The sequence below is a fragment of the Oncorhynchus kisutch genome, linkage group LG2, assembly GCF_002021735.2.
Source record: "Oncorhynchus kisutch isolate 150728-3 linkage group LG2, Okis_V2, whole genome shotgun sequence".
Taxonomy (NCBI): Eukaryota; Metazoa; Chordata; class Actinopteri; order Salmoniformes; family Salmonidae; genus Oncorhynchus; species Oncorhynchus kisutch.
In genome coordinates, this window is record NC_034175.2 from 63,462,223 (window position 1) to 63,488,711 (window position 26,489).

A 26,489-nucleotide genomic window follows, 5' to 3' on the forward strand; every position below is an offset into this window, starting at 1 on the left:
AGGCATGAAATCCACAGGGGAAAATAGAGTTGGTTTTCTTTGGCTGGACAGCATACAGAGTTGCAAGAGTTGCTAGTTAATAACCAAATGCAATGCAACAAATGCCACAGCAATGCTGAAGTGCACTGCCTTTGAAACCCCCGGAGAATAACAAGTAGAACTTTGTTATTGTAGTGCATAATGTAAAGACTGTCTAAAGCGTTCCCTCTGCATCCACCCCAGATGTGGATGCAGAGGGAAAGGAGGTGAGAGACTGGTGCTCTCCATGTCAACCTCTCCATCATAGTGGGAGATAGGCCTACTGCAGCCTATTGCACTCCTCATCCAAATAGCGGAATCAGAAACCTTCTCTAGCAGTAATTAATAGTCCATTCTAACATGTAGGTTTAACTCAGGGATAGATGTGACACCACAGGGAGACATAATCCTGTCGTTTTCGCTTAGACTCCACCTGATGTGTGTGTGCAAGAGACAGAGAGAGAGAAGTGTTGTCACTGTATGAAAGAAAAGAGGATAAAGCTGTATCCCTCCCCTGTGGCCTTTTAGAGCTCATTACAGATGGAGGAGATCGTAACTCCCCCTATCTCTGAAGCTCAGATGGAGGGGATCGTAACTCCCCCTATCTCTGAAGCTCAGATGGAGGGGATCGTAACTCCCCCTATCTCTGAAGCTCAGATGGAGGGGATCGTAACTCCCCCTATCTCTGAAGCTCAGATGGAGGGGATCGTAACTCCCCCTATCTCTGAAGCTCAGATGGAGGGGATCGTAACTCCCCCTATCTCTGAAGCTCAGATGGAGGGGATCGTAACTCCCCCAATCTCTGAAGCTCAGATGGAGGGGATCGTAACTCCCCCTATCTCTGAAGCACAGATGGAGGGGATCGTAACTCCCCCAATCTCTGAAGCTCAGATGGAGGGGATCGTAACTCCCCCAATCTCTGAAGCTCAGATGGAGGGGATCGTAACTCCCCCAATCTCTGAAGCTCAGATGGAGGGGATCGTAACTCCCCCAATCTCTGAAGCTCAGATGGAGGGGATCGTAACTCCCCCTATCTCTGAAGCTCAGATGGAAGGGATCGTAACTCCCCCTATCTCTGAAGCTCAGATGGAGGGGATCGTAACTCCCCCAATCTCTGAAGCTCAGATGGAGGGGATCGTAACTCCCCCTATCTCTGAAGATCAGATGGAGAGGATCTTAACTCCCCCTATCTCTGAAGCTCAGATGGAGGGGATCGTAACTCCCCCTATCTCTGAAGCTCAGATGGAGGGGATCGTAACTCCCCCAATCTCTGAAGCTCAGATGGAGGGGATCTTAACTCCCCCTATCTCTGAAGCTCAGATGGAGGGGATCTTAACTCCCACTATCTCTGAAGCTCAGATGGAGGGGATCGTAACTCCCCCAATCTCTGAAGCTCAGATGGAGGGGATCTTAACTCCCCCTATCTCTGAAGCTCAGATGGAGGGGATCTTAACTCCCCCTATCTCTGAAGCTCAGATGGAGGGGATCGTAACTCCCCCTATCTCTGAAGCTCAGATGGAGGGGATCGTAACTCCCCCAATCTCTGAAGCTCAGATGGAGGGGATCTTAACTCCCCCTATCTCTGAAGCTCAGATGGAGGGGATCTTAACTCCCCCTATCTCTGAAGCTCAGATGGAGGGGATCGTAACTCCCCCTATCTCTGAAGCTCAGATGGAGGGGATCGTAACTCCCCCCATCTCTGAAGCTCAGATGGATCGATCCTCAGTGGGGTTCACACTCTGTCTCAGCACTGGCACATCTATATGGATGGGTTTGGATGAGGCCCTTGGTGAATTAGCCTAGAATGATTTAAATCATTTAAGTCCCTTTGAATAGTGTGGTCTATTTAACTTGTCATTAATGTTCAGAGTATTGATCTTGGAGAACATTTTATGTGTTTCAATAATTGGCTGGTGTTCAACATAAATGTCTATGCAACATTCTATACCTTTGCAGCTAGATAGAGGCTAATTTCAAGCGCTCTAGCATTGAAAGTACTGAAAGTACCCATCAGTAACTACAACGTCTCCTGACCACTATACTGTAGTTAATAAGCAATAAGTTCAGAGGGCGTGTGGTATATTGGCAATATACCACAAATGCCTGAGGGGCCTTATTGCTACCAACATAAATAGAACAGTAAACAAGTATTTTTGCGTCATATTGTCTGATATACACACAGCTAAAATGCTGTTTCAGCCAATCAGCATCCAGGACTTAAACTACCTGATTTATAATGCTTACTAATACATTTGTAACAGTCTGACAGACAGTCTTTCTCATTGTTAACCCTTAGTGGTTATTCTCTTAACCTGCTGTGTTCCCTGTCCTGGTTCCAGGCATAGCAGCATCCGACCCCATCATGAACATGCTGCTGAGAGCAGAGGAATGCTGGGTAGAGAGACTGAAGGACCCCTCTGTTCCACCGGCCCCTACAGACAAACGCTACGATGGAGGCGAACACGACCATACCATCCCCGTCAAGAACCTGTGAGTTTGACGATCAATTCATCAAATGATCAAATTACCTCACTTATCTATATTACGCACACATTATAGTAGTATTGTTTTTCTTCTACTTTTTACCCCTTTTTCTCCCCAATTTCATGGTATCCAATTGGTAGTTATAGTCTTGTCTCATTGCTGCAACTCCTGTACGTACTTGGGAGAGGCGAAGGTCGAGAGCCGTGCGTCCTCCGAAACACAACCCAACCACACTGCTGCCGCACTGCCGCACTGCTTCTTGACACAATGCCCACCTAACCCAGAAGCCAGCCGCACCAATGTGTCGGTGGAAATGCCGTACACCTGGTGACCGTGTCAGCGTGCATGCGCCCGGCCGGTCACAGGAGTTGCTAGAGTGCAATGGGACAAGAACATCCCTGCCGGCCAAACCCTCCCCTAACCCGGACGACGCTGGGCCAATTGTGCGCCGCCCCATGGTCTCCCGGTCACGGCTGTCTGCGACAGAGCCTGGACTCGAACCAGGATCTCTAGTGGCACAGCTAGCAACTGCAATGCAGTGCCTAAGGCCATACAATATAGTTAAAGATGTTTCCGTATCAGTATTCAAAAGCAAATGATTCGCTTAGTAATAATTGTACCTCCTGCCCAACCCTGTAGGACCCCCCTGTCCATGCCCCTCTCTAAGAGGGACAGTCTGTTGGAGAAGTGTGCCATGTTCAGGGAGTTGGGAGGGGGGCTGAGCAGATATCCTTCACAGGACAACGGTCTAGATGGACCCACAGGACCCTGCAAACTGGAGCAGGCAAGTACACTCAACATCTGCACTACAACGAAGTGTACACTCAATATGTTCACTACTGCTATACACTTCACATCTCTATTGCAGAAAAGTTTACACTTACTGTATGGGAAACCAAGTCCATGTGTGGTTGCTATAGTAACCTGTGTGGTGTGGTGTTGCAGGTGAAGCTGATGCCTCCGGCGCCTAATGATGACCTGGCATCTCTCAGTGAGCTCACAGACAGCAGCCTGCTCTACGAGATGCAGAAACGCTTTGGCAACGACCAGATATATGTAGGTAGAACACACACACACGCAAACACACACACACGGACACACACATGGACACACTTACATACCATTGGAGTGATCTATTGATCGTGAGATGACAGCTTGCACACTGGGCAGTCTTTCCCCTGACTGTCCCCAGATCCAGAGTTGAGGAGGGAAACCAGCACCCTTCATCCCTCCACCTCTCCACACCTCCACCTCTCCACACCTCCACTCCTCAACCCCTCCACCCCTCCACACATACACTCCTCAACTCCTCCACTCCTCCACCCCTACACCTCTCCACTCTCCACCTCTCCACCCCTCCACTCCTCAACCCCTCCACTCCTCCACCCCTCCACTCCTCCACTCCTCCACTCCTCAACCCCTCCACACCTCCACTCCTCAACCCCTCCACACCTCCACTCCTCAACCCCTCCACTCCTCCACCCCTCCACCTCTCCACTCTCCACCTCTCCACCCTTCCACTCCTCAACCCCTCCACTCCTCCACTCCTCCACCCCTCCACTCTTCCACCCCTCTACTCCTCCACCTCTCCACTCCTCCACCCCTCCACACCTCCACTCCTCAACCCCTCCACTCCTCCACCCCTCCACCTCTCCACTCTCCACCCCTCCACACCTCCACTCCTCAACCCCTCCACACCTCCACTCCTCAACCCCTCCACTCCTCCACCCCTCCACCTCTCCACTCTCCACCTCTCCACTCCCCTCCACTCCTCAACCCCTCCACTCCTCCACTCCTCCACCCCTCCACACCTCCACTCCTCAACCCCTCCACCCCTCCACCTCTCCACTCTCCACCCCTCCACCCCTCCTCCTCTCCACTCCTCCACTCTTCCAATCGTCCACTCCTCCAGCCCTGCAGACCAGTTACTGGACCTGTGTTATTGCACGTGACTGGTACATGGGTGGTTGTCCTGTTTATCTGTCTCTGTTGCCCAGCCAGGCACTGGTCGCTGCTAGTGGCGGTTATAGGGTTGGTACCCTCTTTGAGTCAGTCCCCCACCCCTCTCTGTCCTGTATTGTGGGCTAGTGGCTGATGTGTGAGTGGAGTGTGTGAGCTCTGGCCAGGGTCTGGTGTCTGGAAGGTGTCCCAGGAGACTCATTGTCTGCTGTTGCCAGGGACAAGACCCAGGGATGGGGGATGAATAGAACTACTAAGAGCCAGCCTAAATGTACTACACAGATATACGCACAGATACACACAGACACGCGACACTCACACAAAGGATAAATATCCCATAATGGAGAATCAATGCCGTTTTGGTTCGATGGACAAAATCCATGACTGCAATTATGAGAAAATATGAGAGACATACAGCCGTTTTCATTTTGGTTTCTTCACATTCTAACCAGTGGTGGAAAAAGTACCCATGCTTCTACACCTGCATTGCCTGCTGTTTGGGGTTTTAGGCTGGGTTTCTGTACAGCACTTTGAGATATCAGCTGATGTACGAAGGGCTATATAAATACATTTGATTTGATTTGATTTGATGTCAGACTTAAGTAAAAGTAAAGATTCCTTCATAGAAAATGACTCAATGAAAAGTAAAAGTCACCCAGTAAAATTCTACTTGAGTAAAAGTCTAAAGGTATTTGGTATAAAGTATACGTAAGTATCAAAAGTAAATGTAATTGCTAAAATATACTTAAGTATCAAAAGTAAAAGTATAAATAATTTTAAATGCCTTATTAAGCAAACCAGATGGCACCATTTTCTTGTTTTTTTTTATTTACAGATAGCCAGGGGGCACACTCCAACACATAATTTACCAACAAATCATTTGTGTTTAGTGAATCCTCCAGATCAGAGGCATTAGATGACCAGAGATGTTCTCTTGACAATTGTGTGAATTGGACCATTTTCCTGTTCTGCTAAGCATTCAAAATGTAACGAGTACTTTTGTGTGTCAGGGAAATGTGTGGATTAAAAAGTACGTTATTGAAGTAAAAGTAAAAGTTGTTCAAAATATAAATAGTTAAGTAAAGTACAGATACCCCCAAAAACGGCTTAAGTAGTACTTCAAAGTATTTGTACTTAAGTACTTTACACCACTGATTGTAACCACATTTCACTGTTGCCTGGTCTATAGCTCCACATGGAGGATGGTGCTGTAGAATGACTGGAGCCAGACCAATGTGGAACACCCTGGCTATTCTCATAACTGTGTGTGAAAAGGCTCCGATAGCTTGGTTTTTACTGAGCCACAGATGGGGGAGAGACTGGCTTGTTGGACATGGAGAGGAGGGGGTAGATTGAAAGAGGACAGAGAAGAGTGGGTAGATTGAAAGAGGACAGAGAAGAGTGGGTAGATTGAGAGAGGACAGAGAAGAGGGGTAGATTGAGAGAGGACAGAGAAGAGTGGGTAGATTGAGAGACGACAGAGAAGAGTGGGTAGATTGAGAGACGACAGAGAAGAGTGGGTAGATTGAGAGACGACAGAGAAGAGTGGGTAGATTGAGAGAGGACAGAGAAGAGTGGGTAGATTGAGAGACGACAGAGAAGAGTGGGTAGATTGAGAGAGGACAGAAAAGAGGGGGTAGAGTGAGAGACGACAGAGAAGAGTGGGTAGAGTGAGAGAGGACAGAGAATAGGGGGTAGAGTGAGAGACGACAGAGAAGAGTGGGTAGATTGAGAGACGACAGAGAAGAGTGGGTAGATTGAGAGAGGACAGAGAAGAGTGGGTAGATTGAGAGACGACAGAGAAGAGTGGGTAGATTGAGAGAGGACAGAAAAGAGGGGGTAGAGTGAGAGACGACAGAGAAGAGTGGGTAGAGTGAGAGAGGACAGAGAAGAGTGGGTAGATTGAGAGAGGACAGAGAATAGGGGGTAGAGTGAGAGACGACAGAGAAGAGTGGGTAGATTGAGAGACGACAGAGAAGAGTGGGTAGATTGAGAGAGGACAGAGAAGAGTGGGAAGCAATGAGATGAGGAGAAAGCAAAGGAGCCAGGATGGCCAATAGAAAAAGGAGATATGACAGGGAAAAATAAAGAGGAGGAGGGAGAGAGAAGGAGGAGGAGAAAAGCAGAGATGAAGAGCGTGAGGTGGAAGAGGCAGATAGAGATGGAACCAGGGAAGAGGAGGAGGAGAGGGCTGAAAAAGGCAGTGTAATGGTCCATATGCTCCCCAGCAGGGTGGTCTGAGACTGGGATTTTAATGACTGGGCCTGTTGCTGGGATGGAAGGATGGTACACAGCTGAGCCCAGGTACTGGAGAAGAGGACAAAAGGATGGGGGAGGGATGCATGACAGTTGGGAGAATGAGATGGTCATTGCGAGGGATGTGGAATTGGGGTTTTGGTCTTGATGCTACTATATGAGATTGAGGGGATGTAATTTAGTAACAGATATAAATTGTGCCAAATTGGCATAACCACTGACTGTCCTTAACTTGCTCCGGGTTGAAGTTCCCCTTGGGCACTGATCTAGAATCATCTATCCTTGTCCATCCTCACCTAAACCATTAGGAGTGAAAATGCTAAACTAACCTTCGATCAGCGTCTGAGGGGACTTTGTAGCTCATTAATTTTCAGGCCAGGCCTGAGGACAGGCAGGGCAGCATTTTAGCATCTTAGTGATACCATATCCTATCCAGCCCCAGCAGGGCCTCCTAGAGAACATAGGGTTAGCAGTTAGCATTCAGCCAGCTCAGGTACTTTTGTGGGAAGTAGGGCTAGCACCTAGCAGCTGTACAGTAGTAGCTGTAAGGGTTCGTGTTTACTGTATATCTTTGTCAGAGGACAGCGTTTTGGCAGCAGTATCTAGACAGCCTGAGGGTCTACAGTAGGAAGAAAGAAGAACCATAGAAATGAAATAAGAATACCTGTCTACCTCCATGCAGATTTTGCTTTCCCATTTATGAAAAGGGGCTTTGTCTGTCACAATACAGAAAATACAATTATACACAATTTAAAACACCAAATTAAATAAACAGCTAATATTATACAGTGCGACCTTTTGCCACATTTCAGGCTTCAAACATAAAGATATAAAACTGTATTTTTTTGTGAAGAATCAACAACAAGTGGGACACAATCATGAAGTGGAACGACATTTATTGGATATTTCAAACTTTTTTAACAAATCAAAAACTGAAAAATTGGGCGCCCTTAAGTTAATACTTTGTAGCGCCACTTTTTGCTGCGATTACAGCTGTAAGTCACTTGGGGTATGTCTCTATCAGTTTTGCACATCGAGAGACACATTTTTTTTCCCATTCCTCCTTGCAAAACAGCTCGAGCTCAGTGAGGTTGGATGGAGAGCATTTGTGAACAGCAGTTTTCAGTTCTTTCCACAGATTCTCGATTAGATTCAGGTCTGGACTTTGACTTGGCCATTCTAACACCTGGATATGTTTATTTTTGAACCATTCCATTGTAGATTTTGCTTTATGTTTTGGATCATTGTCTTGTTGGAAGACAAATCTCCGTCCCAGTCTCAGGTCTTTTGCAGACTCCATCAGGTTTTCTTCCAGAATGGTCCTGTATTTGGCTCCATCCAACTTCCCATCAATTTTAACCATCTTCCCTGTCCCTGCTGAAGAAAAGCAGGCCCAAACCATGATGCTGCCACCACCATGTTTGACAGTGGGGATGGTGTGTTCAGGGTGATGAGCTGTGTTGCTTTTACGCCAAACATAACGTTTTGCATTGTTGCCAAAAAGTTCAATTTTGGTTTCATCTAACCAGAGCACCTTCTTCCACATGTTTGGTGTGTCTCCCAGGTGGCTTGTGGCAAACTTTAAACAACACTTTTTATGGATATCTTTAAGAAATGGCTTTCTTCTTGCAACTCTTCCATAAAGGCCAGATTTGTGCAATATACGACTGATTGTTGTCCTATGGACAGAGTCTCCCACCTCAGCTGTAGATCTCTGCAATTCATCCAGAGTGATCATGGGCCTCTTGGCTGCATCTCTGATCAGTCTTCTCCTTGTATGAGCTGAAAGTTTAGAGGGACGGCCAGGTCTTGGTAGATTTGCAGTGGTCTGATACTCCTACCATTTCAATATTATTGCCTGCACAGTGCTCCTTGGGATGTTTAAAGCTTGGGAAATATTTTTGTATCCAAATCCGGCTTTAAACTTCTTCACAACAGTATCTCGGACCTGCCTGGTGTGTTCCTTGTTCTTGATGATGCTCTCTGCGCTTTTAACAGACCTCTGAGACTATCACATTGCAGGTGCATTTATACGGAGACTTGATTACACACAGGTGGATTGTATTTATCATCATTAGTCATTTAGGTCAACATTGGATCATTCAGAGATCCTCACTGAACTTCCGGAGAGAGTTTGCTGCACTGAAAGTAAAGGGGCTGAATAATTTTGCACGCACCATTTTTCAGTTTTTGATTTGTTAAAAAAGTTTGAAATATCCAATAAATGTCGTTCCACTTCATGATTGTGTCCCACTTGTTGTTGATTCTTCACAAAAAAATACAGTTTTATATCTTTATGTTTGAAGCCTGAAATGTGGCAAAAGGTCGCAAAGTTCAAGGGGGCCGAATACTTTCGCAAGGCACTGTATAAATAATCAAACAAAACAAACACATGAATCAATATAAAATCACGAGTCTTTCTCCTAAACTGACCCAGAGACAACACCACATCCAACTGAAACGTTACTTGGAGATTATTCGCCATGATAGGGCTGGTAGGAAAAGGCAGATTTACCCAACTCTGTGGATACAGGTGGAGTCTCCGTCATTAACCAACTCTGTGGATACACGTGGAGTCTCCAGCATTAACCAACTCTGTGGATACACGTGAAGTCTCCGTCATTAACCAACTCTGTGGATACACGTGAAGTCTCCGTCATTAACCAACTCTGTGGATACACGTGGAGTCTCCGTCATTAACCAACTCTGTGGATACATGTGAAGTCTCCGTCATTAACCAACTCTATGGATACACGTGGAGTCTCCGTCATTAACCAACTCTGTGGATACACTTGGAGTCTCCGTCATTAACCAACTCTGTGGATACACGTGGAGTCTCCAGCATTAACCAACTCTGTGGATACACGTGAAGTCTCCATCATTAACCAACTCTGTGGATACACGTGGAGTCTCCGTCATTAACCAACTCTGTGGATACACGTGGATCTCCGGCATTAACCAACTCTGTGGATACACGTGGAGTCTCCGTCATTAACCAACTCTGTGGATACACGTGGAGTCTCCGTCATTAACCAACTCTGTGGATACACGTGGAGTCTCCAGCATTAACCAACTCTGTGGATACACGTGGAGTCTCCAGCATTAACCAACTCTGTGGATACACGTGGAGTGTCCAGCATTAACCAACTCTGTGGATACACGTGGAGTCTCCAGCAATTAACTAACTCTGTGGATACACGTGGAGTCTCCAGCATTAACCAACCCTGTGATCTAGTGTTGTAATCTGAGTTTCTATATTTCAACAATGATGTTAAGTAAATTTGTAGTTTATTGAGTAAGGCTTTATAAGCAAAACAGAATAATGAAGTGACCTACGTGGTTTTAGCAAAGTCCAACCAACTTTATGATGAAGGATGCAGTGGTGTCAAAACTGTCAGATGTTATCAAACAAAGTGTGCTGTGATACATTGTGTCCAAGGGCTTCAAAACACTGGTAGCTGCATTCATGTATATAATATCACCATAATCTATAACAGGAATTAATTATGTTTTCTGCTATTTAATGAAGGGATCTATCCCTATAGAAGAAGCCCAACTTAATTCTTAATTTCTTGACTAACTCGTCAACATGCTTTTTAAAAGATATATTTCCGTCAATTCAGATCCCCAGATATTTATAGGCAGGGACACGATCAATGAGGGAACCATCTAACGTACTTATGCACAAATCATCAGTTACATTATTACATGATTTGTAAAATAGCATGTACTTGGTTTTACCAGCAGGTTTCTTACCTGTATCACACTTTCCTGATCTTGAGGGGGTCGGCAGAGGTTGCCAAAGCGCCCACGCTCCCAGGAGTGCATATTTGGGAATGAGCATGTCCATTCGACTGCAACGGTGGAGATTTAAAAAAAGAGTTCTTATAATAGTGTTTATTGAAGTGTTTATAGACATGTTTATTGTCGTGTTTATTGACGTGTTTACTGTTGTGTTTATTGACAAATTCATTGTTGTGTTTACTGTCATATTTATTGTTGTGTTTATTGACGTATTTATTGTCATGTTTATTTTTGTTTATTTATGTATTTATTGGTGTATTTATTTATGTAATTATTGTATGTTTATTGATGTATTTATTGACTTGTTTATTGTCATATTTATTGGCACGTTTGTTGACGTATTTATCTTCATCTTCATTGATGTATTTATTGTTGTTTTTATTGAGGTATTTATTGTTATGTTTATTGTCATGTTTATTGACGTATTTATTGTCATGTTTGTCATGTTTATTTTAATGTTTATTGACGTATTTATTGTCATGTTTATTGATGTATTTATTGTCATGTGTATTTATGTATTTATTGTTATGTTTATTGTCATGTTTATTGGCATATTTATTGTCATGTTTATTGATGTATTTATTGCCACTTTTATTGATGTATTTATTGATGTATTTATTGATGTATTTATTGTCATCTTCATTGTCATGTTTGTTGACGTATTTATTTTCATCTTTATTGATGTATTTATTGTCGTGTTTATTGATGTATTTATTGTTATGTTTATTGTCATGTTTATTGACGTATTTATTGTCATGTTTGTCATGTTTATTGTCATGTTTATTGGCGTATTTATTGTCATGTTTATTGATGTATTTATTGTTATGTTTATTGTCATGTTTACTGATGTATTTATTGTTTTGTTTATTGTCATGTTTATTGTCATGTTTGTTGGCATATTTATTGTCATGTTTATTGATGTATTTATTGTTATGTTTATTGTCATGTTTATTGTCATGTTTGTTGGCATATTTATTGTCATGTTTATTGATGTATTTATTGTTATGTTTATTGTCATGTTTATTGTCATGTTTGTTGGCATATTTATTGTCATGTTTATTGATGTATTTATTGTTATGTTTATTGTCATGTTTATTGTCATGTTTGTTGGCATATTTATTGTCATGTTTATTGATGTATTTATTGCCACTTTTAAATCAAATCAAATCAAATGTATTTGTCACATACACATGGTTAGCAGATGTTAATGTGAGTGTAGTGAAATGCTTGTGCTTCTAGTTCCGACAATGCAGTAATAACCAACGAGTAATCTAACCTAACAATTCCAAAACTACTACCTGAAACACACAAATGTAAAGGGATATGTACATAAAGATATATGAATGAGTGATGGTACAGAACGGCATAGGCAAGATGCAATAGATATTGTCGAGTACAGTATATACATATGAGATGAGTAATGTAGGGTATGTAAACAAAGTGGCATAGTTTAAAGTGGCTAGTGATACATGTATTACATAAAGATGCAGTAGATGATAGAGTACAGTATATACATATACATATGAGATGAATAATGTAGGGTATGTAAACATTATATTAAGTAGCATTGTTTAAAGTGGCTAGTGATATATTTTACATCAATTTCCATCAATTCCCATTATTAAAGTGGCTGGAGTTGAGTCAGTTTGTTGGCAGCAGCCACTCAATGTTAGTGATGGCTGTTTAACAGTCTGATGGCCTTGAGATAGAAGCTGTTTTTCAGTCTCTCGGTCCCAGCTTTGATGCACCTGTACTGACCTCGCCTTCTGGATGATAGCGAGGTGAACAGGCAGTGGCTCCGGTGGTTGTTGTCCTTGATGATCTTTATGGCCTTCCTGTGACATCGGGTGGTGTAGGTGTCCTGGAGGGCAGGTATTTTGCCCCCGGTGATGCATTGTGCAGACCTCACTACCCTCTGGAAAGCCTTACGGTTGTGGGCAGAGCAGTTGCCGTACCAGGCGGTGATACAGCCCGGCAGGATGCTCTCGATTGTGCATCTGTAGAAGTTTGAGTGTTTTTGGTGACAAGCCGAATTTCTTCAGCCTCCTGAGGTTTTATTGATGTTTTTATTGATATTTATTGATGTATTTATTGTTGTGTTAATTGATATATTTATTGATGTATTTATTGATGTATTTGTTGTCATGCTCATTGTTGTATTTATTGCCATGTTTACTGACGCATTTATTGTCGTGTTTGTTGATGTATTTATTGTCATCTTTATTGACATATTTATTGTATTTATTGTCATGTATATTGACGGATTTATTGTCATATTTATTGATGTATTCATTGTTATGTTTATTGACACATTTATTGCCATGTTTGTTGATGTATTTATTGCTTTATTTATTGATGTTTTTATTGATGTGTTTTTTACATATTTATTTTTGTGTTTATTGTTGTGTTTATTGATGTATTTATTGTTGTATTTATTGTCATGTTTATTGACTTATTTTTTCGTCATATTTATTCGCGTATTTATTGTTTTATTTATTGATGTTTTTATTGATGTGTTTATTGATGTATTTACTGTCATCTTTTTTGACGTATTTACTGATGTATTTAATGTCATGTTTATTGACGTATTTATTGTCGTGTTTATTGATGTAGTTATTGTCATGTTTATTGATGTATTTATTGTCATGTTTATTGACGTATTTATTGTCATGTTTACTGATGTATTTATTGTCATGTTTACTGATGTATTTATTGTCATGTTTATTGACATATTTATTTATGTATTTATTGTCGTGTTTAGTGATGTAGTTATTGTCATGTTTATTGATGTATTTATTGTCATGTTTATTGACGTATTTATTGATGTATTTATTGTTGTGTTTATTGACGTATTTATTGTCATATTAATTGACGTATTTATTGTCATGTTTACTGATGTATTTATTGTGATGTTTATTTTCCAGTTTTCTTTTCTTGATATTTAGCCCACGTCTTGTGATTTGGAAGGCACATATTCATGTATTGAGTCATTTTGGGCCAGAATAATATGGTAATGTGATAGAACATTTGGGATAACAGGCTATCTTCCTGACACCTCCTGTTTACGGGGATAGTATATTGCAATCACCTTTTTTTGGCAGGCTTTCTTACACAGAAGGCACAGTATTTCAGTTAGTTGGTTTCAGCTCTTCAGATGAAGTGCACCCGTAGATATAGAATTGTTCACCTATATGAATCCCTCCTGTGCCTACCTATCACATCCCTTGGCTGTGAGACACGGTTCCCTTTGACACCATCATGAAGCCTATACAACATTGTCTTTATAACAACATCATAAACTCAGCGTTGATGTCATAGTTGGATGAATGGTTTGAGCAGTTAGGTTACATTACCCCTGGTCCTCTCTCTCTCTGACTGATGAGATGCTATCATCAGTTAGCTCAATTGGCTAACATAGCAGTAGTGCTGAGGGCCTGGAAAGCCTCTCCAACTCTTAGTGTGTTTGGGGAAGGGATTTAGTTCTTAGTCCTAACATGACCTTCAGGCTCCATGAGAGATGGGGCTTTGTGCTACAACTTGATTACAGACATTAGGCCTATTACATGGTCTAGGTGGACTTCTGTGTTAACCCCAGTGGCTGGTAGTTTGACCAGACATGCCTCAGTTCAAGAGCACACAGTGATGCCCTAAACCAAACTCTGGGGACTGTATACCCCTCCATTGATGTTACAATATTTCATTGTGTATTTATTTATTTGTCCATGGAATAGAAGCTCTCTCTCACTTTACATTTCTACAGGTGATGTAAAATAAGGCCTGTTTTTTTCAGACCTACATCGGACACATTCTCCTCCTGGTCAATCCGAACAAAGACCTCCCCATCTACTCTACACTGGTGAGTATCTCACTACACACTACAGCAGGGGTGGGGGCCACAAAACATCGGTACTCACCATTTTCTTTGTACAAATATTTTTTAAATGCAACCTTTTTAGAACTAAGCAAGTCAGTTAGGAACAAAATCTTATTTACAATGACGGCCTACCCTGGGCCAAACCCGGCGACACTGGGCCAATGGTGCGCTGCCCTATGGGACCCCCAATCACAGCAGAAAAGCACCCCCACAACATGATGCTGCCACACCCATGCTTCACGGTTGGGATGGTGTTCTTCGGCTTGCAAACATCCCCCTTTTCCTCCAAACATAACGAAGGTCATTGTGGCCAAACAGTTCTATTTTTGTTTCATCAGACCCGAGGACATTTCTCCAAAAAGTACAATCTTTGTCCCCATGTGCAGTTGCAAACCGTAGTATGTCTTTTTTATGGCAGTTTTGGAGCAGTGGCTTCTTCCTTGCTGAGCGGCCTTTCAGGTTATGTTGATATAGGACTCGTTTTACTGTGGATATAAAATATTTTGTACCTGTTTCCTCCATCTTCACAAGGTCCTTTGCTGTTGTTCTGGGATTGATTTGTACTTTTTGCACCAAAGTACATTCATCTCTAGGAGACAGAACGCATCTCCTTCCTGAGCGGTATGACGGCTGCGTGGTCTCATGGTGTTTATACTTGCTTACTATTGTTTGTACAGATGAACGTGGTACCTTCAGGCATTTGGAAATTGCTCCCAAGGATGAACCAGAATTATTTTACTGAGGTCTTGGCTGATTTCTTTTGATTTTCCCATGATGTCAAGCAAAGAGGCACTGAGTTTGAAGATAGGCCTTGAAATACATCCACAGGTACACCTCCAATTGACTCAAATGATGTCAAAAGAATTTTCCAAGCTGTTTAAAGGCACGGTCAACTTAGTGTATGTAAACTTCTGACCAACTGGAATTGTGATACAGTGAATTATAAGTGAAATAATCTGTCTGTAAACAATTTTGGGAAAAATGACTTGTGTAATGCACAAAGTAGATGTCCTAACCAACTTGCCAAATCTATAGGTTTGTTAACAAGAAATTTGTGGAGTGGTTGAAAAACAAGTTTTAATGACTCCAACCTAAGTGTATGTAAACTTCTGACTTTAACTATATCTTGTCAGTCATGGAGAGTGTGTGACTGAATGTATTGTACACTATAAGTGTGTGTGTGTGTGTGTGTGTGTGTGTGTGTGTGTGTGTGTGTGTGTGTGTGTGTGTGTGTGTGTGTGTGTGTGTGTGTGTGTGTGTGTGTGTGTGTGTGTGTGTGTGTGTGTGTGTGTGTTTAACCTGTCACACTAGTCTATGTCTGACACAGGCTTTCCACATGCTAGTCTATGTCTGACACAGGCTTTCCACATGCTAGTCTATGTCTGACACAGGCTTTCCACATGCTGGTCTATGTCTGACACAGGCTAAGTGGTAGGCTATGTCTGACACAGGCTAAGTTGTAGGCTATGTCTGACACAGGCTAAGTGGTAGTCTATATCTGACACAGGCTAAGTGGTAGTCTATGTCTGACACAGGCTAAGTGGTAGTCTATGTCTGACACAGGCTACGTGGTAGTCTATGTCTGACACAGGCTAAGTGGTAGGCTATGTCTGCCATGGGCTAAGTGGTAGGCTATGTCTGACACAGGCTAAGTGGTAGTCTATGTCTGACACAGGCTAAGTGGTAGGCTATGTCTGACACAGGCTGAGTGGTAGTCTATGTCTGACACAGGCTAAGTGGTAGGCTAAGTCTGACACAGGCTACGTGGTAGGCTGACACAGGCTAAGTGGTAGTCTATGTCTGACACAGGCTAAGTTGTAGGCTATGTCTGACACAGGCTAAGTGGTAGTCTATGTCTGACACAGGCTAAGTGGTAGTCTATATCTGACACAGGCTAAGTGGTAGTCTATGTCTGACACAGGCTAAGTGGTAGTCTATGTCTGACACAGGCTACGTGGTAGTCTATGTCTGACACAGGCTAAGTGGTAGGCTATGTCTGCCATGGGCTAAGTGGTAGTCTATGTCTGACACAGGCTAAGTGGTAGGCTATGTCTGACACAGGCTGAGTGGTAGTCTATGTCTGACACAGGCTAAGTGGTAGGCTAAGTCTGACACAGGCTACGTGGTAGGCTGACACAGGCTAAGTGGTAGTCTATGTCTGACACAGGCTAAGTGGTAGGCTATGTCTGACACAGGCCAAGTGGGAGTCTATGTCTGACACAGGCTAAGTGGTAGGCTATGTCTGACACAGGCTAAGTGGTAGTCTATGTCTGTCACAAGCTAAGTGGTAGGCTATGTCTGTCACAAGCTAGGTGGTAGTCTATGTCTGACACAGACTAAGTGGTAGTCTATGTCTGACACAGGCTAAGTGGTAGTCTATGTCTGACACAGGCTACGTGGTAGGCTATGTCTGACACAGGCTACGTGGTAGGCTATGTCTGACACAGGCTAAGTGGTAGTCTATGTCTGACACAGGCTAAGTGGTAGTCTATGTCTGACACAGGCTAAGTGGTAGTCTATGTCTGACGTACCTCGCATGTGGTGTGTCTGCCATAACCTGCCTTGTGTGGCTAAAATGGCCATGATAGCTGAACAGTTCCATCAGGGGGACAAGCTGTTCTCACTGTCTGAAGATATACAATACAACCAGATAACTATCATCACTCTGCCCACTGCCCTAATGGAGTGTGTGTGTGTGTTTTTTGGGGGGGGATTGGGGTACCCCGAGCTGGGTTTGGAGAGATGCCCAACTACCCTGTCAGTGCTATCACACCCCAAATCTGTACGTCAAATCTGACTGAATTTAATCAACTAGCTCTCCCAGTCTCACATCAGAATTAAACATTCATCATTGTTTCTCAAACGTCAAATTTCGAAGTTGTTGCAAACGTCAAATTCCAAAGTGTTTAGTGTTAAGTTTAGGCATTAACTTCACATTTTTAAGGTTAGGGTTAAGTTTCGGCAAATCTCAGAAATCTTAAGGTTAGATATTATCTCTGAATGGTTAAGGTAAGGGTTAACGTTTGAGATATCAAAAACATCTTTCTATCATTGAATTTGCACTTTGGAATAAGAGCGAGATGCTTACAGCCATCCGCCATCCCTGTCCACAAAGACGGAGCAAAACCTACTTTAACGTAACAGTGCTCACTGTAGCCTCTAGTGGACGGCTTTTATGTCACATGGATGTGCGTCGATAATTGACTTGCATCATTGACCTGGCTGATTTTAACACATCCTGCCTGCCTTGCCACACTCTCCACCTGAGAGAGTGAGAGGGATATATGTCACAACATGTGTGAAACACTGTTAACCGGCTGTCACCAGCTGACATCTGTCACTCTACCCCAAAAACAACCTCCATCCTCTCTTCCCCTCCAACCCCAGTGCCCACGGTGCCCACTCATATCTGCTAGGTGATGGGGCAGAAGTTTGGGGTTGTTTGAGGCTGGCTTGGTAAAGGAACCAGCGGCCGGGTTTGTTACTGTGGCAAGGCCTAGGCAGGGTAGTGAGGTATTTGAAGCTGGGTTTGGTACTGTGGCAAGGCCTAGGCAGGGTAGTGAGGTGGGTTGCTGGACTGGTGAATGTTTTTAATATGAGTTGGGTTTTGGGGGGGGGATAGTTAATGTATTGCTTGTGGGCATTGGATGTAGTGTTTGATGTGGCTCAGGCTTGTACAGGAGTGGACAGAAGCCATGCTATTCTGAACATGATTAGTGCCACAGAAATCCTTGAAACACACAACACTAGGTGTGAGGCAGGATTTAGTATCCTTTTTTGTAAGGTGTGTGTGTGTTAAGAATGGGCTTTAACACTATGCTCTCTAAATTCTTCTGTTCTCTCTTTTATCCCTCTTTCTCTCTCTCTCTGACTCTCTCTCTCTGACTCCCTCTCTCTGACTCTCTCTCTCTGAATCTCTCCCTCTCTCTGATTCTCTCCCTCTCTCTCTCTCTCTGTGACTCTCTCTCTCTCTGACTCTCTACATCTCTCTGAATCTCTCTCTCTCTCTCTGAATCTCTCCCTCTCTCTGACTCTCTCCCTCTCTCTATCTGACTCTCTCTCCCTTACTCTCTCTCTCTCTCCCTGACTCTCTCTCGCTCTCTCTGACTCTGTCTCTCTCAATTCAATTCAAAGGGCTTTATTGGCATGGGAAACATATTGTATATTTACATTGCCAAAGCAAGTGAAGTAGATAATATACAAAGTGAAATAAACAATCAAAACAGTAAACATTACACATACAGAAGTTTCAAAACAATAAAGACATTACAAATGTCATATTATGTCTATATACAGTGTTGTAACAATGTGCATATAGTTAAAGTACACAAGGGAAAATAAATAAGCATAAATATGGGTTGTATTTACAATGGTGTTTGTTCTCCACTGGTTGACCTTTTCTTGTGGCAACAGGTCACAAATCTTGCTGCTGTGATGGCACACTGTGGAATTTCACCCAGTAGATATGAGAGTTTATCAAAATTGGGGTTGTTTTCAAATTCTTTGTGGATCTGTGTAATCTGAGGGAAGTATGTGTCTCTAATATGGTCATACATTGGGCAGGAGGTTAGGAAGTGCAGCTCAGTTTCCACCTCATTTTGTGGGCAGTGAGCACATAGCCTATCTTCTCTTGAGAGCCATGTCTGCCTACGGCGGCCTTTCTCAATAGCAAGGCTATGCTCACTGAGTCTGTACATAGTCAAAGCTTTCCTTAATTTTGGGTCAGTCACAGTGGTCAGGTATTCTGCCACTGTGTACTCTCTGTTTAGGGCCAAATAGCATTCTAGTTTGCTCTGTTTTTTTGTTAATTCTTTCCAATGTGTCAAGTAATTATCTTTTTGTTTTCTCATGATTTGGTTGGATTTAATTGTGTTGCTGTCTTGGGAGAGTCCCCTAGCAAGCTGGTCCTGGGGCTCTGTTCACAAAACAAACACACCCCACAGAGCCCCAGGACCAGCTTGCTTAGGGTACTCTTCTCCAGGTTCATCTCTCTGTAGGCGATGGCTTTGTTATGGAAGGTTTGGGAATCGCTTCCTTTTAGGTGGTTGTAGAATTGAACGTCTCTTTTCTGGATTTTGATCATTAGTGGGCATCAGCCTAATTCTGCTCTGCATGCATTATTTGGTGTTCTACATTGTACACTGATGATATTTTTGCAGAATTCTGCATGCAGAGTCTCAATTTGGTGTTTGTCCCATTTTGTAAAATATTGGTTGATGGCATAGAATTCTATGCCCTTCTTGCCTTGTCTCTCAGATCTTTCACAGCTTTGTGAAAGTTGATGTTTTAGGCCGAGGTATGTAGAGTTTTTTGTGTGCTCTAGGGCAATGGTGTCTAGATGGAATTTGTATTTGTGGTCCTTGCGACTGAACCTTTTTTGGAACACCATTATTTTGGTATTACTGAGATTTACTGTCAGGGCCCAGGTCTGGCAGAATCTGTGCAGAAGATCTAGGTGCTGCTGTAGGCCCTTCTTGGTTGGTGACAGAAGCACCAGATCATCAGCAAACAGTAGACATTTGACTTCAGATTCTTGTAGGGTGAGGCCGGGTGCTGCAGACTTTTCTAGTGCCCTTGCCAATTCGTTGATATATATGTTGAAGAGGGTGGGGCTTAAGCTGCATCCCTGTCTCATCCCACGGCCCTGTGTGAAGAAATGTGTGTTTTTTTGCCTATTTTAACCGCACACTTGTTGTTTGTGTACATGGATTTTATAATGTCGTATGTTTTACTCCCAACACCACTTTCCATCAATTTGTATAGCAGACCCTCATGCCAAATTGAAATCAACTTTTTGAAATCAACAAAGCATGAGAAGACTTTGCCTTTGTTTTGTTTTGTTTGGTTGTCAATTAGGGTGTGCAGGGTGAATACATGATCTGTTGTATGGTAATTTGGTAAAAAGCCAATTTGACATTTGCTCAGTACATTGTTTTCATTGAGGAAATGTATGAGTCTGCTGTTAATGATAATGCAGAGGATTTTCCCAAGGTTGCTCTTGACGCATATTCCACTGTAGTTATTGGGGTCATCTGTCTCCACTTTTGTGGATTGGGGTGATCAGTCCTTGGTTCCAAATATTGGGGAAGATGCCAGAGCTAAGGATGATGTTAAAGAGTTTTAGTATAGCCAATTGGAATTTGTTGTCTGTATATTTGATCATTTCATTAAGGATACCATCAACACCACATGCCTTTTTGGGTTGGAGGGTTTTTATTTTGTCCTGTAACTCGTTCAAGGTAATTGGAGAATCCAGTGGGTTCTGGTAGTCTTTAATAGTTGATTCTAAGATTTGTATTTGATCATGTATATGTTTTTGCTCTTTATTCTTTGTTATAGAGCCAAAAAGATTGGAGAAGTGGTTTACCCATACATCTCCATTTTGGATAGATAATTTTTCTGTGTTGTTGTTTGTTTAGTGTTTTCCAATTTTCCCAGAAGTGGTTAGAGACTATGGATTCTTCAATTACATTGAGCTGATTTCTGACGTGCTGTTCCTTCTTTTTCCGTAGTGTATTTCTGTATTGTTTTAGTGATTCACCATGTGTTCTCTTTCTCTCTGTCTATACCTCTCTCTCTCTCTCTCTCTCTCTCCCCCTCCCTCCCTCCCTCCCTCCCTCCCTCCCTCCCTCCCTCCCTCCCTCCCTCCCTCCCTCCCTCCCTCCCTCCCTCCCTCCCTCCCTCCCTCCCTCTTTCTCTCTGTCTATACCTCTCTCTATCTCTCTCTCCCTCTCTCTGTTTATACCTCTCTCTCTCTCTCTCTCTCTCTCTCTCTCTCTCTCTCTCTCTCTATCTCTCCCTCTTTCTCTCTGTCTATACCTCTCTCTATCAGGTGAGTCAGTTGTATCTGAGTTCTTCAGGGCGTTTGTGCTCCTCTCTGCCTCCTCACATCTTCTCCTCAGCAGAGAGGGCCTACCACATGATGCTGCAGGAGCGACGCCCACAATGCTTCATCCTCAGGTAAACACACATATTCAAATGCATGCACATGTGCAAACCTGCACACAATCACTAAACAAGTGCCAGTATCACTTCTGTGAGAAAGCATTAGTATTTCATTCAGATCATTACCTCCAATCAGTTAAATTTAGAGTCAGTTAATGATTGAGAGTCAGTTAATGATTTAGAGTAGGTGAATGGTGAAGTAAGGGCCACTGCCCAATTTGTCACCCCAAACCCACCCCGGCAGGTCAGTTAAGTGCTTCCAGAGAGATTAATGGTTCTGGGAGCTTTGGCGCAGCCTGCTCTTTTCTTTGTCCCTGGCTGGACGGAGGCAGCTTCCTGATTGCAATTAAATCCCGTTCCGGCTCTCCATCGCCGTTCCCGCTGAGTCACAGTGGATCTGGTAGTGAGTTAATGCACTTCGGCCGCCAGCTATCCATTACACACACACACACACACACACACACACACACACACACACACACACACACACACACACACACACACACACACACACACACACACACACACACACACACACACACACACACACACACACACACACACACACACACACACCTCATATACACACCTCATATACAGTCTCCATACTCCACTGAGCTGGAAGCAGTCAAAATGTTAGGTCCCTCAAGGTCAGGGTATAAACACACACACACATACACCACACACACACACACACACACACACATACACACACACACACACACACACACACACACACAATAAAGCCATGTAAATAAAAGAGGGGTAAACGACTCTGGACTTCAAACTCTCAGCGCCGTCATTAGTAGGAGAACTAAATGATGCACACACACACACTCAAAGTCACACACACAGCGCCGTCATTAGTAGGAGAACTAAGTGATGCACACACACACAGTGCGTCATTAGTAGGAGAACTAAATGATGCACACACACACACACTCAAAGTCACACACACAGCGCTGTCATTAGTAGGAGAACTAAGTGATGCACACACACACAGTGCCGTCATTAGTAGGAGAACTAAATGATGCACACACACACACTCAAAGTCACACACACAGCGCCGTCATTAGTAGGAGAACTAAATGATGCACACACACACACTCAAAGTCAAACTCTCAGCGCCGTCATTAGTAGGAGAACTAAATGATGCACACACACACACTCAAAGTCACACACACAACGCCGTCATTAGTAGGAGAACTAAGTGATGCACACACACACAGTGCGTCATTAGTAGGAGAACTAAATGATGCACACACACACACACTCAAAGTCACACACACAGCGCTGTCATTAGTAGGAGAACTAAGTGATGCACACACACACACTGTGCCGTCATTAGTAGGAGAACTAAATGATGCACACACACACACTCAAAGTCACACACACAGCGCCGTCATTAGTAGGAGAACTAAGTGATGCACACACACACAGTGCCGTCATTAGTAGGAGAACTAAATGATGCACACACACACACTCAAAGTCACACACACAGCGCCGTCATTAGTAGGAGAACTAAGTGATGCACACACACACAGTGCCGTCATTAGTAGGAGAACTAAATGATGCACACACACACACTGTGCCGTCATTAGTAGGAGAACTAAATGATGCACACACACACACTCAAAGTCACACACACAGCGCCGTCATTAGTAGGAGAACTAAATGATGCACACACACACACTGTGCCGTCATTAGTAGGAGAACTAAATGATGCACACACACACACTCAAAGTCACACACACAGCGCCGTCATTAGTAGGAGAACTAAGTGATGCACATACACACAGTGCCGTCATTAGTAGGAGAACTAAATGATGCACACACACACACTGTGCCGTCATTAGTAGGAGAACTAAATGATGCACACACACACACTCAAAGTCACACACACAGCGCCGTCATTAGTAGGAGAACTAAATGATGCACACACACACACTGTGCCGTCATTAGTAGGAGAACTAAATGATGCACACACACACACTCAAAGTCACACACACAGTGCCGTCATTAGTAGGAGAACTAAATGATGCACACACACACACTCAAAGTCACACACACAGCGCTGTCATTAGTAGGAGAACGAAGTGATGCACACACACACAGCGCCGTCATTAGTAGGAGAACTAAGTGATGCACACACACACAGTGCCGTCATTAGTAGGAGAACTAAATGATGCACACACACACACTCAAAGTCACACACACAGCGCTGTCATTAGTAGGAGAACTAAGTGATGCACACACACACAGTGCCGTCATTAGTAGGAGAACTAAATGATGCACACACACACACTCAAAGTCACACACACAGCGCTGTCATTAGTAGGAGAACTAAGTGATGCACACACACACAGCGCCGTCATTAGTAGGAGAACTAAGTGATGCACACACACACAGTGCCGTCATTAGTAGGAGAACTAAATGATGCACACACACACACTCAAAGTCACACACACAGCGCTGTCATTAGTAGGAGAACTAAGTGATGCACACACACACAGTGCCGTCATTAGTAGGAGAACTAAATGATGCACACACACACACTCAAAGTCACACACACAGCGCTGTCATTAGTAGGAGAACTAAGTGATGCACACACACACAGCGCCGTCATTAGTAGGAGAACTAAGTGATGCACACACACACAGTGCCGTCATTAGTAGGAGAACTAAATGATGCACACACACACACTGTGCCGTCATTAGTAGGAGAACTAAATGATGCACACACACACACTCAAAGTCACACACACAGCGCCGTCATTAGTAGGAGAACTAAATGATGCACACACACACACTGTGCCGTCATTAGTAGGAGAACTAAATGATGCACACACACACACTCAAAGTCACACACACAGTGCCGTCATTAGTAGGAGAACTAAATGATGCACACACACACACTCAAAGTCACACACACAGCGCCGTCATTAGTAGGAGAACTAAGTGATGCACACACACACAGTGCCGTCATTAGTAGGAGAACTAAATGATGCACACACACACACTGTGCCGTCATTAGTAGGAGAACTAAATGATGCACACACACACACTCAAAGTCACACACACAGCGCCGTCATTAGTAGGAGAACTAAATGATGCACACACACACACTGTGCCGTCATTAGTAGGAGAACTAAATGTTGCACACACACACACTCAAAGTCACACACACAGCGCCGTCATTAGTAGGAGAACTAAATGATGCACACACACTCAAAGTCACACACACAGCGCCGTCATTAGTGGGGGCTTAAATGACCTTCGTAAGCCATCTGCTAAGTGATACATAGCTGGTCTCTGCTCTCTGTGCGTGTGTGTGTATTTGTGTCCATGTTCTGTAGTTAGACAGGCCTTACAGTCAACCTAACTGTTAGTTCAAGTCCCCCATGGAGCAGAGTAGTGTACTTCACCACAGTCCACCTAACCTGAATGACCTCGGTGAGATGCCCAGTGGATGGATCCACCTAACCTGAATGACCACAGTGAGATGCCCAGTGGACAGATCAACCTAACCTGAATGACCACAGTGAGATGCCCAGTGGATGGATCAACCTAACCTGAATGACCACAGTGAGATGCCCAGTGGATGGATCAACCTAACCTGAATGACCACAGTGAGATGCCCAGTGGATGGATCAACCTAACCTGAATGACCACAGTGAGATGCCCAGTGGATGGATGCCTGAATAGAAACTAAATGATGAGTACATATGACCATTAGCTTCAGTTGCCATCTCCATAAACCCAAATAAACGTCCGTAGGTCCATCACTAGAAGGAATACAGAACATGTCTAACAAAATGTTGCTAAAAAGTCACAGAGCACCCCCATTATAGCCATAGGCTGTGTTGTTATGATCGTGTCCACTTGATAATTAACACCATTGTAATGGCTAGCTGCAGGGTTCTGAACGGAGAAGTGAATGGAAACGAGGGATGAAAAAGAGAAGGGATAGCCCAGAGGAGTGATGTCAGGTGGGTGGAAGAGTGAGATGGAGGTGACAGATGTAGCCTACACCCTGATGACTCACTCCACTGCACACATCCATTAATCTGAGACCAGGAACAATCTGGAAACACCCATGGACACAGTCACATACACAGATATTCACACCGCTGCATGGACACAGTCACATACACAGATATTCACACCGTTGCATGAACACAAACAGACACAGATATTCACACCGCTGCATGGACACAGTCACATACACAGATATTAACACCGCTGCATGGACACAGTCACATACACAGATATTCACACCGCTGCATGGACACAGTCACATACACAGATATTCACACCGTTGCATGAACACAAACAGACACAGATATTCACACCGCTGCATGGACACAGTCACATACACAGATATTAACACCGCTGCATGGACACAGTCACATACACAGATATTCACACCGCTGCATGGACACAGTCACATACACAGATATTCACACCGTTGCATGAACACAAACAGACACAGATATTCACACCGCTGCATGGACACAGTCACATACACAGATATTAACACCGCTGCATGGACACAAACAGACACAGATATTCACACCGTTGCATGAACACAGTCACATACACAGATATTCACACCGTTGCATGAACACAAACAGACACAGATATTCACACCGCTGCATGGACACAGTCACATACACAGATATTCACACCGTTGCATGAACACAGACACAGATTTTCACACCGTTGCATGAACACAGTCACATACACAGATATTCACACCGCTGCATGGACACAGTCACATACACAGATATTCACACCGTTGCATGAACACAGTCACATACACAGATATTCACACCGTTGCATGAACACAAACAGACACACACAAATCTATTTTTATTCTCTCTGTGTGTGTGTCTCTCTCTCTACAGTGGGGAGAGTGGTTCTGGGAAGACGGAGGCCTGTAAACACATAGTGAGACACCTGGCAGTGAGGTCCAACCCCAAAGGCTTCTCTCTTGAGCCCAGGATGAAGCACGTGAGTCTGGGTTACTCCACACAGACTGAGCACCTGGCCCTGGTTGTGCTAAAACGATTCATCCTCATGGAGGACAATGGAAGTTAAATAGAAAATGTTCACTGATGAAGGCTTCAATGCTGAGACGCAGGTTTTTA

At 43.6% G+C, this 26,489-nt stretch overlaps 1 protein-coding gene across 1 annotated transcript in view; it reads left to right on the forward strand.

The window, feature by feature from the left end:
- Positions 1-3,331: 3,331 nt before the first annotated feature.
- Positions 3,332-26,489, forward strand: part of LOC109904903 (unconventional myosin-XVI-like) — a 139,413-nt gene continuing 116,255 nt past the window's right edge. Inside the window, 4 exon segments of the mRNA XM_031799765.1 lie at positions 3,332-3,558; positions 14,312-14,377; positions 21,228-21,355; positions 26,247-26,352. Coding sequence (XP_031655625.1) covers positions 3,406-3,558; positions 14,312-14,377; positions 21,228-21,355; positions 26,247-26,352 — 453 coding nt within the window. The 5' untranslated portion in view covers positions 3,332-3,405.